At 41.0% G+C, this 21,513-nt stretch overlaps 1 protein-coding gene across 10 annotated transcripts in view; it reads left to right on the top strand.

Moving 5' to 3' along the window:
- The window catches only part of LOC111977077 (ankyrin repeat and SAM domain-containing protein 1A), a 103,787-nt gene that overhangs the window by 9,606 nt on the left and 72,668 nt on the right, over window positions 1-21,513 (top strand). For 9 of the 10 annotated variants that reach the window (XM_070447936.1, XM_070447941.1, XM_070447935.1 and 6 more), the window contains exons 2-4: window positions 14,954-15,034; window positions 16,530-16,686; window positions 17,683-17,748. In XM_070447936.1, coding sequence (XP_070304037.1) covers window positions 14,954-15,034; window positions 16,530-16,686; window positions 17,683-17,748 — 304 coding nt within the window. The remainder of the gene's footprint in view (window positions 1-14,953; window positions 15,035-16,529; window positions 16,687-17,682; window positions 17,749-21,513) is intronic. The other variant, XM_070447938.1, reaches the window with a different exon arrangement.

Genomic DNA, 21,513 nt, shown 5'->3' with positions numbered 1-21,513 from the left:
TTGATGTGAACATTGATGGATGCATATACTGTTATTAGAGCAGGTTTCTTCAGTGTATTCTGGATGACAGTATGTTGACTGGTGGAAGACATTTTATTTTTTATTTGCCACTTCCTGATCTGTTGGGAAATCATGTCCTCTTTCAATTAAATTAAATTCAATGGCTTTATTGGCATGGGAAACATATGTTAACATTGACAAAGAAAGTGAAGTAGATAATAAAAGTGAAATAAACAATAAAAATTAACAGTAAACATTACACTCACAGAAGTTCCAAAAGAATAAAGACATTTCAAATGTTATATGTCTATGTACAGTGTTGTAACGATGTGCAAATAGTTACGGTAAAAAAAGGGAAAATAAATTAACATAAATATGGGTTGTATTTACAATGGTGTTTGTTCTTCACAGGTTGCCCTTTTCTTGTGGCAACAGGTCACAAATCTTGCTGCTGTGATGGCACATTGGTATTTCACCCAGTAGATATGGGAGTTTATCAAAATTGGGTTTGTTTTCAAATTCTTTGTGGATCTGTGTAATCTGAGGGAAATATGTGTCTTTAATATGGTCATACATTTGGCAGGAGGTTAGGAAGTGCAGCTCAGTTTCTACCTCTTTCTCTCTACACCTCTCTTTTTCTCTCTCCCCACACCTCTCTGTGCATACAACATACATTTTATGTGGTGTCTGTGGCCAACATCTAGCAGAGCAGGGAGGAAACACAGAGAGACACGAGGAGAAACCTTGGGTCCTTGGCATCACTGGGAATTGCTGCTGCCTGGTTCGTCCGGGTGGATTGTAGCTGTAACTAAACAGCAGCTTGCTATTTCAAATAAAATGCCGGTAGAGGATATAGCAGGGGTCTCCATCAGGTGGGCGGCGATCAACCTATCAGTAGCTCATCAAAAAATTCTGAAAATACATGCAAATTTCACGTTCCACCGCAAACTATCATCAGACACCGCAAGCTCCCAGCTGCTATATAATCAACTCAACATTGCAGTTAACACAGGAGTGGGATAATTTTTTTAACCTTTATTTAGCTAGCCAAGTCGGTTAAGAACAAATTCTTATTTTCATTGACGGCCTAGTGGGTTAACTGCCTTGTTCAGGGGCAGAATGACAGATTTTTACCTTGTCAGCTCGGGGATTCGATCTTGCAACCTTTTGGTTACTAGTCCAATGCTCTAACCACTAGGCTACCTGCCACCCCAATGTCAAAGTAGGCTTACTGTATAGTACTGTATATAATTTGTATCGATTTATATATATATATATATTTTTTTTTTACTTTGCCATGAAATGAGCAGCAGCAGTACAGAACCATCGCTAGACCGGCACATTAGATGTCACATTCATCACTTGCTAGATGCACAACTAAAGGGAAATTACACTCAAAAACCAATTTGTTCTACACTTTAAAAAATATAATGTATTTTGATGTGATTTAAGCATTGATATGGACTCAGAACATCCAATTTAGTTGTTTCTCTATGAACAATTGTAATTTTGAGTGAAAAACTAAAAATCTAAAACCAGGAAAAATAAAACTGAGAACCTAATGTGGGAAAATATAAAACAGAATTTGGGGAAAAATAACCAGATTTTATAGGGCCCCCTTTAGAGTGGTTTCTTAAACATTATTTGAGCAGTTACAGTGCATTCGTAAAGTATTCAGACCCCTTCATTTCCCCCCACATTTTGTTACAGCCTTATTCTAAAATGAATTAAATGAATTGTTTTCCTCATCAATCTACACACAATACCCCATAATGACAAAGTGAAAACAGGTTTTAAAAAATGTAAGCAAATTTATTTAAAAAATTAAATATTATTTACATAAGTATTCAGACCCTCTGCTATGAGACTCAAAATTGAACTCCGGTGCATCCTGTTTCCATTGATCATCCTTGATGTTTCTACAACTTGATTGGAGTCCCCCTCTGGTAAATTCAATTGATTGGACATGATTTGGAAAGGCACACACCTGTCTATAAGGTCACACAGTTGACTGTTCATGTCAGAGAAAAAACCAAGCCATGAGGTTGAAGGAATTGTCTGTAGAGCTCCGAGAGAGGATTGTGTCTAGGCACAGATCCTGGGACGGGTACCAAAACATTTCTGCAGCATTGAAGGTGTTTTTCAGCGGCAGGGATTGGGAGACTAGTCAGGATCGAGGGAAAGATGAACGGAGCAAAATACAGAGAGATCCTTGACGAAAACCTGCTCCAGAGCGCTTAGGATCTCAGACTGGGGCAAATGTTCACCTTCCAACAAGACAACGACCCTAAGCACACAGCCAAGACAACGCAGGAGTGGCTTTGGGACAAGTCTCTGAATGTCCTTGAGTGGCCCAGCCAGAGCCCGGACTTGAACCCGATCTAACATCTCTGGAGAGACCTGAAAATAACTCGGCYGCGACGTTCCCCAGCCAGCCTGACGGATCTTGAGAGGATCTGCAGAGAAGAATGGGAGAAACTCCCCAAATACAGGTGTGCCAAGCTTGTAGCGTCACACCCAAGAAGACTCGAGGCTGTAATCACTGCCAAAGGTGCTTCAAGAAACTACTGAGTAACGGTTCTGAATACTTATGTAAATGTTTTTGTTTTWAAATTTTTGCAAACATTTCTAAAAAAAAAACTTATTGGCTATTGTGTTTTAGATTTAATGAGGAAAAACAAATGTAATACATTTTAGAATAAGGCTGTAACGTAACAAACTGGAAAAGTCAAGGGATCTGAACTTTCTGAATGCACTGTAAATTGACAGAAAACATAATGCACTACTTTCTATTTTACACTAAAGCCCCGGGGAAGGGTTGCAGGGGAGAAAAGTCGAATGTGCCTTTTTTGAAAGCTAGAGAGAAATGAATAGCTCGCAACATTTTTTTACTTTTTTAGTAGCACTCATTCTAGAAAAGTTTGGATACCCCTGCGATATAGCATGGCGTGTGAGTTTGGCAGGGCTGTGTAGTTACTGCCATGGCTTCTGTTGGGAAATCAGTGTGGGTAAATGCCAGCCTGTTTTGAGGGACATGCTGAAATAATTATTCTCACACCATCTGATCCTCCTCATCTTTCAAATTCTGTATCTTTCTTTTCCATCTCTTTGGCACCAGTMTGTGTCTTCTTTTGGACCATTAACATGCTCTGCTGTCAGAGCGGCGTGTGGCGTAAGCAGTTTATCCTCACCTCCTGCTGCATCACAGATGCTGTGTGAAACAGACGCTCACGGAGAGCTGTTCACGTGCCATGAAGACTCAATCATGCTACACAGCCATACACACAGGCTGAAATGGTAAAAATATTCTGAATTAACAACTAGATAAAGCTGTCAACTGACTATGATTGCTAATGAGCTAAACCTGACAGGCTGCCTCTGTCCATAACTATTATATGCAGGGATTTTGCTTCTACTCCCTATTGACTAAGGTGTTGGTTACCAGTTCAAGGCCAAGGATGTCTCTCTTGTCAAAATATATTTTCTTTGCCTCTAAAAATCTAGTTGTGAGAGATTTTAGGACTGCTTGTTAAGTTAGGGCTTTGTAAGCTCTTACTCTGGATGGTTTGTTTCTGTATGCAATATTGTGGTAAAGAAATGTGTGCTTTCCAGGATAAATTGTATGTTCCATCTATAAGGACCAATGACCACCAATATGTGAAGTTCATAGGAGCATGTCAAATGAAAGCTAATAGTCTCTATATTTTTGAGAAATTAAGGTATATTTAAAATGTTCTACCATTTTTGCTCCTACAAATTTGGAATAAGCAAAGACTTCTGTTTTTTGTCACACAGATGGAATAGATGTCTTTTAGAAAACATCTACCAGAGAAGGTATTAAGGTATTACAAATACATAAAAACATACTTGGATGCAATGTTACCTACATTTTGGGAGGGCACTGAGCGATTTCAGGTCTGCTGAGTGTAAACTTGAACATTGTAAAAATTCWGTGATAACTTCCGACGASTTTACCTTAAACACTGAGGCTGTACTTACTTTAAGTTACAGTTTTAACAGTGGTCTAGTAGGCTACTCTGGCTATTTGATCATAATGTAAGCCTASAAGAGTGCCCTACTATCAAAAACAATGGAGCAAATGCATCCCATAACATTTTAACATGGAAATACAGTGACAAGAAAAGGTATGTGTGAACCCTTTGGAATAACCTGGATTTCTGCATAAATTGGTCATAAAATTTGATCTGATCTTTATCTAAGTCACAACAATAGACAAACGCAGTCTGCTTAAACTAATAACACACAAACAATTATAAGTTTTCATGTCTTTATTGAGCACACCGTGTAAACATTCACAGTGTATGGTGGGAAAAGTATGTGATCCCTTGGATTTAATAACTGGTTGACCCTCATTTGGCAGCAATAAACTCAACCAAATGTTTTTGGCAGTCAGATAGCCTTACATTCTCCTGCAAAATGTCTTGATAAACTTGAATTCATTTTTCCGTCGATGATAGCAAGCTGTCCAGGCCCTGAGGCTGCAAAGCAGCCCCAAACATGATGCTCCCTCCACCATACTTTACAGTTGGGATGAGGTTTTGATGTTGGTGTGCMGTGCCTTTTTTCCTCCACACATAGTGTTGTGTGTTCCTTCAAACAACTCAACTGTAGTTTCATCTGTCCACAGAATATTTTGCCAGAAGCGCTGTGTAACATCCAGGTGCTCTTTTGCAAACTACAGACGAGCAGCAATGTTTTTTTTGGACAGCAGTGGCTTCTTCTGTGGTGTCCTCCCATGAACACCATTCTTGTTTGGTGTTTTACGTATCGTAGACTCGTCAACAGAGATGTTAGCATGTTTCAGAGATTTCTGTAAGTCTTTAGCTGACACTCTAAGATTCTTCTTAACCTCATTGAGCATTATGCACTGTGCTCTTGTAGTTATCTTTGCTGGACGGCTAGGAGAGTAGCTGAACCGTGGTGAACTTTCTCCATTTATAGGCAATTTGTCTTACCGTGGATTGATGAACATCAAGGCTTTTAGAGATACTTTTGTGTAACCCTTTCCAGCTTTATGCAAGTCAACAATTCTTAATCTTAGGTCTTCTGAGATCTCTTTTGTTCGAGGCATGGTTCACATCAGGCAATGCTTCTTGTGAATAGCGAACTCAAATTTTGTGCGTGTTTTTTATAGGGCAGGGCAGCTGTAACCAACATCTCCAATCTCGTCTCATTGATTGGACTCCAATTTAGCTTTTGGAGAAGTCATTAGCCTAGGGGTTCACATACAGTGACTGGGTCTTTCAGCATGACAATGATCCCAAACACACCYCCCGGGCAACGAAGGAGTGGCTTCATAAGAAGCATTTCAAGGTCCTGGAGTGGCCTAGCCAGTCTCCAGATCTCAACCCCATAGAAAATCTTTGGAGGGAGTTGAAAGTCTGTGTTGCCCAGCAACAGCCCCAAAACATCACTGCTCTAGAGGAGATCTGCATGGAGGAATGGGCCAAAATACCAGCAACAGTGTGTGAAAACCTTGTGAAGACTTACAGAAAACGTTTGACCTCTGTCATTGCCAACAAAGGGTATATAACAAAGTATTGAGATAAACTTTTGTTATTGACCAAATACTTATTTTCCACCATAATTGGTTGGTTGGTTGGGTTGGTTCATTGTGGTTGCAACTTTAACAAAAAAGTAGCATCATCTTTAAATGGGTGATTGAATTTATGAACACACCCATAGCTAAACAATCAGCTGGCTTATGGTTCCTTTTGATCAGGAACCCATGTTCTCATAATTGAGTTAACTCCGTGTGTGGGCTCTAGGCTGCTAGCATACATACCTAACGTAGATCGGGCAACGAGAGAGGAGCTACGAGCCACGCAGTCGAAATCTGTGCTCTTTCGATAGATGTTTGGACAGATTGCTTGTGTTTCCGCCCTTACAAGAAAAAGTCTTGTTGCACTTGTGGCAACGAGCATTGTCAGCATCGACTCTGACTCTTTTGAACGTTTAGTTCTCTCCGCCATCGTCACTAATTAAGAGCAGGATCTTTTGTGTGTGTGTGTGTGTGTGTGTGTGTGACACAAGCTCCGCGCCAGAGATCTTTCTTCTGGATTGGGTATAGCGAAAATGCATCATAGACGAATGTCTTCATCTTATTGCAAATTAGAAATGGTTGGTGAGATAAAATGTGCAATATAACATTTATGTAGCAATAATAAATAGGCCKTTTATTTTCTTAATTTCTCCAGTACCGAAAGCAGAACCAATAACGTCAGAGCTTATCGATACTACGGTCTTTCATTATTTAGCCCCTGGGCCCGTTTAATACCGGGTTTCAGTACCCATCCCTAATCAGCTGCATAGTGCATCTTTAACTTTATTAGCAGTAGGCCTATGTTTTGAGAAGTGGAAAATGTGTGCACTGTAGCCATGGTGCTCAGTGGTTCCATCGTCTCTCGCTCGCTCAATCGCTCGCTCTTGTGCTGTGTTGGACTGACCCTTCAATAATGGCTTGAATATTAATTAAGGTTAGTCTGAGGAGTTTTTTTTTTTTTAGGCGGAGAACATTTTCTCTAGTGCACTCGGGAACAACAGTACAGCGAAGCCTAATCATTACAACAATTATTATAGGTGATGTTTTTTATATATAGTTTCACTGGTGCTCCTAATATAAAACAGCAAGTTGCACAGCAAAATATTTAGTAACATATGCGACTAAAATGGTCACACTTTAGAGCCCTGTGTGAGGGGGGTTCGTGCGTGGCTTTTGATCATTTCTTGGGGTTTTACTAATTGGTAGGAAGAAGTTTGGTCCAAACCGAATGTTACGTACATTTAAATGGCTAATTTTGGCTGCAATCAATTAGCTTAATTTCTCCAAGATAACATTWTWTTMRWYKAAWAWAATGTTTCGGTAATGCCGATCTCACCTGTTTCTAACTACAGACACCGTTTCAGAACAATCTGAGATGGTGGGTGTCATGGCTTGTTGAAATGACATGGAATGACTCAGCCCTGACATGCGCAGTTGTCAGTCTTACCTCAAGCTGCTGTACGCTACAGCCCTGACATCATTAAGTCATTGTGATTCAGTATAATCCACTGTGAGAGCTAGGACATTGGCAGGTAGAGAAGTGCCAGTCTCTCTAATGGGGACTGGAGACCGTACAGTACAGGTAGTGGACACTGTCTCTGAGAGGCTTGCTGAGCTACTGGCAAATGGCGCATCTGGTCTCAATGCCCGACCTGCAGCTGTCCCTCTGCTTAATTAAGCCCAATTGCCCTGGCAGTGCCCTCACTATGCGCCAGGCACCACTGGACAGCCTGCCCCAGGGTACTGCTGCACCGCTAATCCCTAGCTGTGTGGTCGCACTGCTTAATTGGCCTGAGGACAAATCTTTTTATTTGACACGGGCTCAGCCTCACCTGGTCTTTCCACCCAGCAGCACAGCAATCAGGTCCCTAAAGTCCCAGGACTGCTGCTTTCCCCTTCCACTGCCCCACGTCACCTTGTCATGTTGTAATACTGTTGAAATGGAGTTGTTTTGACATAGCTACTAACTTGAAAACCACAGGGTTGTTTGGCTCATAGTACTGTAGATGCTGCCGTAGTGGATCCGAAAGAGACAAAGACAAATGGCAAAAAGAGAGCAGCAACAGAGGCTAAAAAGGGATTTCCGTTAGAGTTTTTGGGAGAGTGACACAGAGGATAAAGGCAGAGAATGGGGTCCGTGAAGACGTCTTGGGCGTCCAAGAGTAGCTTCATCAGTCTTCTCCTTAAACACAAAGAATGCAAGAGAGAGTGAGAGGAATGGTATTATTATCATTCGTCCTTTTACTGGCCAAGCTTTGTGCAACATTAAAGCCCCCAGAATCTCTTTCAGACTTCATCCTCATCAAGCTGATATTCCCTCAGGGATATTAGGGATTAGCTCTTTCCTTTCAAAGAGGAATTCTTAAGTCAGTTGCCATGCATCATACCCCTCCCCACTCCAACCAAATCAACTCCATTTTATCCCCGCCACCTTGCTTCTTTAAGCTCTGACTGTCCCTCAGTCCAGTTGGTCCTGAATCGCTCTAGCTATAAGGGGATGAAGTGTATTGTCAAGTGCCACTAGCACTGACTCATGCCCCTGTTAAGATGCGCAGGGGAGGTGGTGAGCCTTACACTTAGAAGTTGCGGTAGAAGGGCCTCTTTCTGCCACATTTTAGGCTATATTTCAAACTGCTTCCAGTCAGTGTCTGTCCTGCATTCTATAACAGCCTTTCATGCTTGCAGTCAGACCTTGCCTATACTGTATGTAATCATGCAGGCAGTACAACAAGACCAGAGCATTTTTCTAATTTGGTTATGCATTTTTTGCAGTAATCTGTTATATAAAATATTTTATTATCTGGGACAGCAACTAGRGAGCTGACATTTTAGTTTTTTCTTCCGCTAGGTGTTTGTGCATGGTATGTTCAGTGGGCATGAAACTGGAAATGTGCAGTACTCCTCACTACTTAGCTGAGGTGCTTGGGGTGCTGGTCTGGAGGGATTTGCATTGGACCTCTAGGGGATTTCCTTCCCCTGGCAGAATAATATACTTCCCCACTATAAGTGCCTTCAGAAAGTATTCACACCCCTTGACTTTTTACACATTTTTGTGTTACAGCCTTAATTTAAAATTGGATAAATTGAGATTTTTTGTCACTGGCCTACACACAATACCCCGTAAAGTGAAATTATGATTTTAGAAATGATGGCTGACCCCATTTAGTCAACTGGTCAATTGTTTGGTCGATAGGCTGTTGGTCGACCGAGATTTGATTATTCCAGCAGTCGCAAATATATATATATATATACTTTATTTTTTATGGCACACGAGACACCCGTCTGATTCACACCTGTCTCAGTGGACTAATCCATTGTGGAGGCCGCGGGGATGGCACATTAGTATTACCAGTAGTACATTTACTGTTCTAATCTGCAATCTGTTTGTTTGGTTAAGGTCATTTCTCTTAATGCATTCAATATATTATTATTACAGTCTTTTACCGTTCTCATTGTCAGAATGGACAAGTTGTTTGCGGACCGCACAACCTAGGCTACACTTGTGTGGAAACGTTGTAAAATAGGCCTACCTGATTATTACTTATCCCTTGCGCAAATAGTCTACAGCTGTTTCTGTCTGGAGTTTGGGGAAACTCTGAGTGCCCAGAATATTTTATACAATGTTGCAAGTTTGTTAGCAAGAGGTAATGGCAATAGAAGTTACTTTTAGAATTTTTATATACCACATGATGATGATTTTGAGATACTAATACTTTATTATAAATTAAATGAAACTTCCACAAAAATGTGCACATGAAAACATAACTGACACGCAGATCGGTAGAAATTAGAGGTCGACCGATTATGGTTTTTCCAACGCCGATACCGATACTGATTATTGGAGGACCAAAAAAGCCGATACCGATTAATCGGCCAATAAAAAAAAATTATTTAAAAAAAAAAAAAGTATTTCTTTTTATTTCTTTAAAAAAAATAATGACAATTACAACAATACTGAATGAACACTTATTTTAACTTAATATAATACATCAATACAATCTATTTAGCCTCAAGTAAATAATGAAACATGTTCAATTTGGTTTAAATAATGCAAAAACAAAGTGTTGGAGAAGAAAGTAAAAGTGCAATATGTGCTATGTAAGAAAGCTAACGTTTCAGTTCCTTGCTCAGAACATGAGAACATATGAAAGCTGGTGGTTCCTTTTAACATGAGTCTTCAATATTCCCAGGTAAGAAGTTTTAGGTTGTAGTTATTATAGGAATTATAGGACTATTTCTCTCTATACCATTTGTAATTCATTAACCTTTGACTATTGGATGTTCTTATAGGCACTTTAGTATTGCAAGTGTAACATTATAGCTTCCGTCCCTCTCCTCGCTCCTATTTCACTTCGGTTACACCAGCCTAATCTCGGGAGTTGATAGGCTTGAGGTCATAAACAGTGCAATGCTTGACGCACAAAGAAGAGCTGCTGGCAAAACGCACGAAAATGCTGTTTGAATTAATGTTTTTACGCGCCTGCTTCTGCSTACCACTGTCAGATACTTAGATACTTGTATGCTCAGTCAGATTATATGCAACGCAGGACACGCTAGATAATATCTAGTAATATCATCAACCATGTGTAGTTAACTAGTGGTTATGATTGATTGTTTTTTATAAGATAAGTTTAATGCTAGCTAGCAACTTACCTTGGCTTACTGCATTCGCGTAACAGGCAGTCTCCTTGTGGAGTGCAATGAGAGAGAGGCAGGTCGTTATTGCGTTGGACTAGTTAACTGTAAGGTTGCAAGATTGGATCCCCCGAGCTGACAAGGTGAAAATCTGTCGTTCTGCCCCTGAACAAGGCAGTTAACCCACCATTCCTAGGCCGTCATTGAAAATAAGAATGTGTTCTTAACTGACTTGCCTAGGTATATAAAAAAAATCGTCAAATCGGCGCCCAAAAATACCGATTTCTGATTTGTTATGAAAACTTGAAATCGGCCCTAATTAATCGGCCGACCTCTAGTAGAAATGGTAAGATAATTTGGCACTCCAAATGGAAAAGGTTGCCGACCCGTAGTGTAGCCTATTACTGGCAGCTTCAGGAGCATAATGGCAGAATCTGCAAAGGCCAGCAGCAAGGAGGAGGGTGTCTTGAGTGTCTTAATCTGTGTGCTTAAAGCATAAAACTACTCATTAGCCTACATATAGGCWAGTTGATATTTTAAAAACACATAGGGTGTGTAAATATATGGAAAAGTACACATTTTAAAATGTCTACCAATCGATTGTTTGAAAGAACAGTCGACTCTCGGTCGACCAACATTTTCTTTAGTCGGGGACAGCCCTATTAGAAATGTTTATACATTTAAAATTTTAAGCTGAAATGTCTTGAGTCAATAAGTATTCAACACCTTTGTTATATTAAGCCTAAATAAGTTTACGAGTAAACATGTGCTTAACAAGTCACATAATAAGTTGCATGGACTCCCTCTGTGTGAAATAAGTGTTTAACAGGATTTTTGAATGACTACATCATCTCTGTACTCCACACATACAATTATATGTAAGGTCCCTCCAGTATAGCAATGAATTTCAAAAACTGTTTACACCACAAAGACCAGTAAGGTTTTCCAATGCCTAGCAAATAAGGGCACCTATTGGTAGATAAAATAAAAAATACATTGAATACCCCTTTGATCATTGTGAAATTATTAATTACACTTTGGATGGTGTATCAATACACCCAGTCACTACAAAGATACAGGCGTCCTTCCTAACGCCGTTGACGGAGAAGAAGGAAACCGCTCAGGCCAATGGTGACTTTAAAACAGAGTTTAATGGCTGTGAGATCAACAACATTGTAGTTACTCCACAATACTAACCTAATTGATAGAGTGAAAAGAAGGAAGCCTGTACAGAATAATACTTCCTGTTTGCAATAAGCCACTAAAGTAATACTGTCCTGAATACAAAGTGTTATAGTTGGGAAAATCCAATACAACACATTAGTCAGTACCACGCCATATTTTCAAGCATACTGGTGGCTGCATCATGTTATGTGTGTGCTTGTAATCATTAAGGATTAGGGAGTTTTTCAGGATAAAAAATAAACGGAATGGAGCTAAGCACAGGCAAAATCCTAAAGGAAAACCAGACACTGGGAGATGAATTCACCTTTCAGCAGGACAATAACACACAATCTACATTGGAGTTGCATAACAAGAAGACTGTGAATGTTCCTGAGTGGCTGAGTTACAGTTTTGACTTAAATCTACTTGATAATCTATGGCAAGACCTGAAAATGGTTGTTTAGTAATGATCAACAAAACATTTGACAGAGCTTGAATAATTTTTAAAAGAATAGTGGGCAAATGTTACACAATCCAGGTGTGGAAAGCTCTTAGAGACTTACCCCGAAAAAGTCACAGCTGTAATTGCTGCCAAAGATCTTTATACAATGTATTGACTCAGGGGTGTGAATACTTATGTAAATTAGATTTCTGTATTTCATTTCCAAAAATATACAACTTTCTCTCCACATGTTTTCACTTTGTTATTATGGGGTATTGCGTGTAGATGGTTGAAAAATGCATGTAATACGTTTTGAGTTCAGGCTGTAACACAACACAATGTGGAATAAGTCAAGGGGTATGAATACTTTCTGAAATCCCTCTATATCCTCCTTGCTCCCTCTGCTAGTATAGCACTAGCCTGTGCCGCAGGCTGTGCCACTGGTATCTTCCTCTCCTGCTGACTGAGATGCTTGTAGCAGGCCTATAGGTCCATACATGCCTGCAATTGGGGTTGATTAGGCGATGGTAAGGACTGCTGATGTAACACTATATAGGGAAGGGCTCATCTTACAGATTCTCTACTTCCTGGTGCAGAGCTTCGGCCTGTATTGTTCTGGAGGATAGAATGGAGAGACACTTATTTAATGAGACTTCTCCGACTGGGTTATTGCAGACTGCTCTCAGAGTTATTATGGGAGCTTTATTTTAGGGGGCAAAAGCGACCGTTACAGCCAAGTGACAAAAACGAAAGGGGCTCATCAAAGCGATGCCAGTGTGGAGCTGTGAAGGGTTGAAGGGGGGCTTCCTGTTGTCCGTGCCCTCCTACTGCCTTGTGCCCCCCCCCTCTCCACAGGCAATGGTGATGTCATCATGTTGTCACCATCATCGCCCCATTCGTAAGACCTTCCTGAGATTAAGCATCATGTCAGCACTGTAAAGTGTGTATGCGTGCCCTCTGTTACTTTTTCAGGTTATGTGCGCATGTATGATATGGATTAATGTTATGTGAACTCTGTTTCCCTTTTTATCTGGGTCAAATGTTAGATTAAATGTTAGTGTGGTGCTGCAGCAGCATCATCATCATCCCTACTCTTGATACAATCCCTCTCTAGTTTCCTCTTCAGTGTGCTGTCTTCTTGTGAGCCATCTCCTTCTCATTTCTATTCATGTGAGCCATCCCATCTCTCCTCTCTGACCGTTGTTTTTCCAGTGCTGTGCTGGAATTTTCTTTTCACATGGTTCATTTAGAATGTTCTCACTGTGCAGTCACTTCCCAGTGGTACTGTAGGCCTACTGCTGGCATGGCATTCTATTCTCCCAGGACCCAGGCTTCCATTTGCCTGTTTAATTACTCCCTCTCTCTGTCTCTCTATCCGCTGATTAAAAGAAACAAACCATCTCAGCTGACAGCTGAGTTCAGTTGTAAGTGGATGACAGATCTACAGCTATGTACCATTTTAGCCTGTGTATCCCCCAGTCCAGACCCTTCAATAAAAGCTCTCTAACCACATTTGATGCAGTGGGGGGGACGAAGTGATCAAAGGGTGGGTTGATAATGCCGTTAATGGACTAATTATGCACATACCGAAATGAGGTCATTTTCAGATTGTGTTGCACAAATATTGGATAACTGGCTATTCCACTGCACTGAGGCTGAACAGAGATGTTTTATTATGGTATAGGAGTGTTTTCCAGGGCTATGTAGGTAATGACTGAATTAAGATACTATGTTCCTGATAGGCCTATGTTTGCTCTAGGCAAACATGAGTAACTCGGTATGGTTTGCACTTGTATGTTTGTTGATGTAAAGGGGGCTTTGTGGACACTGACCTGTGACACCAACCTTGCTGCCCTCCTGCTGTGTTAGTGTTTGTGTGTACATACTGTACCAACCCCCTCCCTCCTCCACTGCCTAGTGCTGCTGGCTTGGCCCATGCTTCCTCATTCCTTTCCCTCTCCCTCAGTCCTGTGGTAGAATTCCTTAGGAAACGCCTCCCACCTGGGTTTGAGCTGGACTGGGCTGAGCTAGGCTGTGAACCATGGTACACAACAATACAGCTTGGGGCTGGGACGTTATCAGTTTTGTTCAGCCTCACCCACCTAGTATTCCTAGCCCTGTATAGGCCCTCCCTCTGGCTGTGTGGGAATACACTCAGATCTCATTCAGCAGGGAGATAACATTGTGGATCGTACAGGTAACTGGAAAAATATAGGAAACACTAACATAGTGTCTTAATAGGGCATTGGGCCGCCAGAACAGCTTCAATGCACCGTGGCATAGATTCTACAAGTGTCTGGAACTCTACTGGAGGGATGCTACCCCATTCTTCCATGAGAAATTCCATCATTTGGTGTTTTGTTGATGGTGGAGGAAAATGCTGTCTCAGGCGCTGCTCCAGAATCTCTCTTAAGTGTTTAATTGGGTTGATCTGGTGACACACACACACACACACACACACACACACACACACACACACACACACACACACACACACACACACACACACACACACACACACACACACACACACACACACACACACACACACACACTTTATACCCCCTATGCTCCTTAAAGACCCCTCTTTCAAAGTCACTGAGATCTCTTCTTCTAGCAGTGGTAGACAATATCTAATTTACATAAGCAGTCACACTCCTGAGTCAATGCATGTTAGAATCACCTTATGCAGTGATTACAGCTGTGAGTCTTTCTGGGTAAGTCTCTACGAACTTTGCACAACTGGAATGTACAATATTTCCCCATTCTTTAAAAAGTTATTCATGCTCTGTCAAATTGGTTGTCGATCATTGCAAGACAACCATTTTCAAGTCTTGRCATGAGTCAAAACTGCAACTCGGACACTCAGGAACATTCACTGTCTTATTGATAAGCAACTCCAGTGTAGATTTGGCTTCGTGTTTTAGGTTCTTGTCCTGCTGATAGGTGAATTCATCTCCCAGTGTCTGGTGGAAAGCAGACTGAACAAGGTTTRCCTCTAGGATTTTGCCTTTGCTTAGCTCCGTTTTGGAATTATTTTTATCCTGAAAAACWCCCCGTTCCTGAAAGGAGTAATTAAGCTCTTCCCTCACCTGAATTATACAGTGACCTTTGTTACATGATCTAATGTTCCCTCTTTCTCTCCACAGTATCTGGAGGGGTCCTAATGTAAACTGTGTGGACAGCACTGGATACACTCCTCTACACCATGCTGCCCTAAATGGACACAGGTCGGTCTATAGCGAGTCCTGTTCTTTTGTCATGGGAGTTTAGATTGATTGCCATTGATGTGAGTTGGGGCCACCCTGTGTGAAATGCAGGGCTTGACATTAGCTTTTTTTCCCACTTGTCCATGGGACAGGACAGATTATTTTTGTAGGACAGATTATTATTWWTTTTTTTACTTGTCTGAAATCTCACTTGTCCAACAATTTAAAACAAATCTGTAACACCATGGGCCAAAACAGTGACTGAAAAGTTTGTTTCAGCAAGGAACCACTTCCCAAATTACAATTCATTATTATCACTGGTATTGACAATGSAAGGCTGTTGGTCTCTGATCCCATGTATTATATCTCCTGCCGTTGTGGCCTTGAGCAAGCCACCCCACAAAGTAAAATACTGTGCTGATAGGCTACTGTATAAAATYTATGTTGTCAAGCCTTCATCTGGAGAGCTACTGGGTCTGCAGGCTTTTGATCCAACCCTGCTTAAACATACCCGAGTCAGCTTATCAAGGGACTCTTAAGCAGATGATTCTTTACAATGTGTTAGTGCAGGGCTGGAGCAAAAGCCTGCACACCCAGTACCTCTCCTGGAGGATGGTTGGCCACCCTGCAACATTACAGTTACAACCCAATACTTTTTTTTGTCTTTTTTTTTGTCTTTATAAAGTAATTCCATCATTCAATGAACAAGGTATCAAATGGCTGAGGTGGGTGACTTTAAAGTAAGGTAGCTAACTAAGACATGTTTACCTGTTTMGTATAGCTAGAATATGACATTTTCAGGGGAGATCTTGACAGCATATGAGTTACTTGTCAAATAGGCTATTCTAAGATTATTTATTTTTTACGATGTCAGAATTGCATGGCCAGTATTGAATAGAYGAAAATCCCAGCTTTCCAATGGTGTCAGAATTATTTCAGCCAGTTTTGAGTGTTTTACAACCGGCCTATGCAGCATTAGTTGAATCTGCACACCCGTATCAACTGTGTGACGGCCATTTGTGGTTGTACACAAGTGACTGTGGAAAGTTGTTTCGGACGTTGGATATGACAATAAGATGAATACATGCTAATACCTAAATAGATAACCAGCAAGATAACCAGCCAAACTACGCAATATGTTTGTTTGATGTTTATAATTATTTTACCCACCCAGGCTCGCTTTAATTTAAAAAAAATGCATCTTGTGACTGCATGATTGAAAGACCGGTCGTGCCTGTCAATGCAGGCCTACAACAATTATTTGCCGATGCACTCTGCAGAGATTGGGAGGACAGTGTGCAACACATCGCATCCACGTTTTTTTCATGTTAATTTGGACAACTTAAATCTATAATCTGCTTGTCCAACAATGTGTTTTACTTGCCCCTGGCAAGAGGACAAGCATTAATGTTGATCCCTGAAATGCTATAATTATGTGGTTAACACAGTTTACTGTCAACATCACCTACATAATGAACATGTACAACTCTTCTGACCCCGTTTGTCCCATCCGCAGTGAGGTAGTGGAGGCGCTGCTACGTAACGAGGCCTTGACCAACATCGCTGACAATAAGGGCTGCTACCCCCTGCACCTGGCCGCATGGAAGGGGGACCAAAGGATCGTCAGGCTACTCATTCACCAAGGCCCCTCACACCCCAAACTCAACGAGCAGGTCTGACTTCCCCCTACTACCTGTAGCTCCCTTTTCACTATCCATGTTCCCCTTTCCCACGCCTCAATGAATCAGTCTTCCTCTGCTCAGAGTAGCAATGCTTTGTTTTTTTAATCAATCTGATCTGTGTATGAGAAGGAAGGAACAGGTCTGTGCAGTTAACYTTTCACAACTCACTAACTAGTCAGTGAACTCTAGTGTTACTTCCTGTTCCTGTTAGTCACATGCAGTTTTAAAGAGCGAGATCTGGCCTATACAGCTCATCATTCATTTACACTTTTGACCTCGCTGAGCTCCTTTCTATAGCATTGATTTTTAACTAAGTACAATGTGGACAGTCTTACTCGACTCGCTCTGTCTGTGGTTTGCCGAAACTATTTGCCTTTCTTTGAGAATTGCATTTTGTAGAATACAGTATGGCATAGCTTGTTTTTTTCAGTGCAAGACCATACACATTAACTGCATTGCAGCATGAGTTCAAATGCACTAATATTTGTGTTGAAGTGACTAGACGCCAGCCAAGTGAATGTGTCTTGATTGATCTGTTTATGTTGTAATGTGTTAAAACCAGGCATGGTGTGTAGAGACTGCTAACTGCACAACCACCAGAAGCACCTTCAGTCTTTAACCTGTCCTGTCTGTGATCTCAGTATCTTTACCATTTGGGAAGAAATGACCCATTATGAGGCAATGGAACAAATTAAATCATAGCCATAAGTTTACCATCACTGTAGTACTTACCAATAGTACTTCAGAGACATTTGAGTGTATTAGACTCCCAGTTTGCAGCCATGTTAATGTATTTCTTTGATCCATTGCCATCACATTTCGTGTCATTTCTCTTCACTACTATGCCTGTTCATAAACACCTGTTCATTCATTAACTCAACTTTGTTCATATTTCTGTTAATTTATTTTGATACATTTTTGCAACTGACTGTCATTCATTGCCTGTATGTGAGTGAAATACCATTGCCTCATTATCTTCCCTCCTAGAGCTCCTCTGTAGAGCACAAAGAGTTGAAACGCTGTGGGCCCTTTGACCTACATATTAATGCCAAGGTGTGTACCCAGACAGACAGACAGACAGACAGACAGACAGACAGACAGACTGCCCTATTATGCTCTTTCCTGCTTCCAAAGTATGCACACAAGCTGTTCGCCATGCTTGGGTTTGATGCTTGGGTTTGATGCTGAGCTTGCACTGCCGGTCTGTTTCAAAGATAAGAGAACTGGACACTGACTCTTTTCCTTTTTCTGGCCACATTTCTTTTGATTTCTTGGGGTTCTTTCTCTAGATAATTTCACCTTCTGGCAGGGGTAAGGTGTCCCGGCCGGTGTCCCGGCAAAATAAATAGTGGGGGTATGCCGTACCGGTAAAACATGAGCCTGTCACGATAATTAAACAAAAATGTCAACAAATTGTAGGCTATTACAATAATTTTGATCATTACCGCATGTCAAAGGCATGAACAATGAGCAAATGGATTTGAAAACGGGTGGATTTGATTTACAGTACCAGTCAAAAGTTCGGACACACCTACTCATTCAAGGGTTTTTCTTTATTTTTACTATTTTCTACATTGTATAATAGTGAAGACATCAAAACTACGACATAACCCATGGAATCATGTAGTAACCCAAAAAGAGTTAAACATATCAAAATATATTTTAGATTTTAGATTCTTCAAAGTAGCCACCCTTTGTCTTGAAGACAGCTTTGCACACTCTTGGCATTCTCTCAACCAGCTTCATGGGGGAATGCTTTCCAACAGTCTTGAAGGAGTTCCCACATATGCTGAGCACTTGTTGGCTGCTTTTCCTTCACTCTGCGGTCCAWCTCATCCCAAACCATCTCAATTGGGTTGGGTGATTGGGGAGGCCAGGTCATCTGATGCAGCACTCCATCACTCTTCTTGGRCAAATAGCCCCTACACAGCCTGAAGGTGTGTTTTGGGTCATTGTACTGTTGAAAAACAAATGATAGTCCCACTAAGTGCAAACCAAATGGAATGGCGTATTGCTGCAGAATGCTGTGGTAGCCATGCTGTGTAAGTGTGCCTTGACAATGTCACCAGCAAAGCACCCCTACACCATCACACCTCCTCCTCCATGTTTGACGGTGGGAACCACACATGCAGAGATCATCCGTTCACCTACTCTGCGTCTCTCAAAACACGGCGGTAGGAACCCAAAATATCAAATTTGGACTCATCAGGCTAAAGGACAGATTTGCACCGGTCTAATGTCCATTTCTCGTGTTTCTTGGCCCAAGCAAGTCTCTTCTTATTATTGGTGTTCTCTAGTAGTGGTATCTTTGCAGCAATTCGACCATGAAGGCCTGATTCACAGTCTCCTCTGAACAGTTGATGTTGAGATGTGTCTGTTACTTGAAATCTGTGATGCATTTATTTGGGCTGCAATTTCTGAGGTTGGTAACTCTAATGAACTTATCCTCTGCAGCAGAGGTAACTCTGGGTCTTCCTTTCCTGTGGCAGTCCTCATGAGAGCGAGTTTCATCATAGTGCTTGATGGTTTTTGCGACTGCACTTGAAGAAACTTTCAAAGTTCTTGAAATTTTCCATATTGACTGACCATGTCTTAAAGTAATGATGGACTGTRGTTTCTCTTTGCTTATTTGAGCTGTTCTTTCCATAATATGGACTTGGTCTTTTACAAAATAGGGCTATCTTCTGTCTACCACCCCTTGTCACAACACAACTGATTGGCTCAAACGCATTAAGAAGGCAAGAAATTCCACAAATCTAACTTTTAACAAGGCACACCTGTTAATTGAAATGCATTCCAGCTGACTACCTCATGAAGCTGGTTGAGAGAATGTGCAAGTGTGCAAAGCTGTCAAAGGCAAAGGGTGTCTAGTTTGAAGAATATKAAATATAAAATAACACTTTTTTTGGTTATTACATGATTCCATATGTGTTATTTCATAGTTTTGATYTCTTCACTATTATTCTACAATGTAGAAAATAGTAAAAATGAAGACAAACCCTTGAATGAGTAGGTGTGTCCAAACTTTGAATGGTACTGTATATCCTACACTCCAAAATGCATTGTAGTTCGACCAGAACACTGACATTTTGCCAAGGCAGAGATGAGTGTCCGACAGCAGTGGCCGACAGCATAAATGATGGCCTAATGACAATCGCTAAATGTCCTTACAATTGATGGTGTTTTGTGTAACAGATGTCTCTTTCCATTCACCACTGTTTGGAGGCTGGAAATATGTTGTGAGTGGATGAACGTGCGCGGGTAGCCTAGTAAAGGAGCCTTCTGAAGTGAATGTTTGACAAACAGATGAAAACATCATGTTGGGTTTATGCCACGATAAAAGGTAATACATTTTAAATGATACATCTATACGACTAGGCCCACAGAGATCATACAAATATTATACAGTATTTGTAATTATATGATTAGGCCCATAAAACATTTTTGAGGTCCATACTGGGAATACATTCATTCTACTTTCACCCCTGCCTTCTGGTTACTGAGAAGTAATTGTTAAAGGTGAATTTGCGATGTTATTACTGTTGCTGCTGTTGTTCTATAGTCCGTTTTTCTGTTTACACAGTCACATGACGTTGAAGAACTTTGATGTACGTCTCTTTGGAATCATCCTCATTAGTCATGAATATGAATGAATCCCCTGGGGACAGAATAGGGATGTGGCGGTCATGACATCTTGTCAGCCGATTATTGTCAGGCAAAAGACTGCCAGTGTCATGGTAATTGCCGTTAATTAACATAAACACGTTTAGCATCTCCAGGTCTCCACACGTACAAGCCGCTGATGCGTCTTTGGAACATCTACATTTAAAAAAGTCTAATAAACCAATTGAATATACACCATCACAATAAATCCATTATTTGATTTAGAATGGCCCTTTATCAAATGGGCAGGGGGGAAAAGACATGTCACCTGCATTCACTTGAATAGTGAATGGAGGCCGCACGCTTTCCTGCGAGTCCCTTTTTCAATGATGCCGGTAGGCTACTTTGGTTTTATAACGGAGCCTGTGTTTAATATGAGCAGCTGAGAATGAAATATAACACCARTTATTTCACTCCACACATCAACCACTGTTTGAGGAGCCTTCTCTCTCTGCAAGACACGGGATATTCTGCKCAAACTCTATGCCATGGGGGCTCCAACCTTGTTCCTGCAGCTAACCAGTGCTTCATTTGGGAAACCAGGTGAAATCTGTTGGGGAACATCGATATRAACATGTTTTCTCAACAAAACCATATTTCGCTAAACTGTTGACAGCCCCCCTGCGRGCTGGAGAACGGAATAAAGGAGAGAGACAGGAGGAGATGGAAACACATGGTGGTGAGATATTCTATATAGCTAATGGGAATGTGTCACCCAATTTGATTAGGAAAATATTTTAAAAAATCACTATTACTAGGCTGAACAAAATCAAATACGAATTCAATAATTGTAGGCTAACTGTAAACCGCACTGCACAATCAATGAACCAACAGCATGGCCTCGGGCTATATGTTCTCTCCCAGACTCATGGATAGACATTTTACAGCGTAGCATAAGGTAACCAGTCCAGCCAYTATGCATGATAATACAGTCCACACTCAAAGGAGATTACTCAAATTTCTTTAAGTATGTACCAAAGACACCTTAAATCAGTTTTGTTTTATGTTTTCCTGCCCTGCGTAATATGCGGTAGAATTGTATTTCGGGCTTGGGCTCATAAGTCTATGCATTAGCATGCATCATCTCTAATGCTCTCTGCTCAAATGCATAAGCACTGGGTGTTTTGAATGAATCATCACCTTAGAAAGRGCTGT

The sequence above is a fragment of the Salvelinus sp. IW2-2015 genome, linkage group LG17 (genome assembly GCF_002910315.2).
Source record: "Salvelinus sp. IW2-2015 linkage group LG17, ASM291031v2, whole genome shotgun sequence".
Taxonomy (NCBI): Eukaryota; Metazoa; Chordata; class Actinopteri; order Salmoniformes; family Salmonidae; genus Salvelinus; species Salvelinus sp. IW2-2015.
This window is presented reverse-complemented; position numbering and strand designations above follow the sequence as displayed.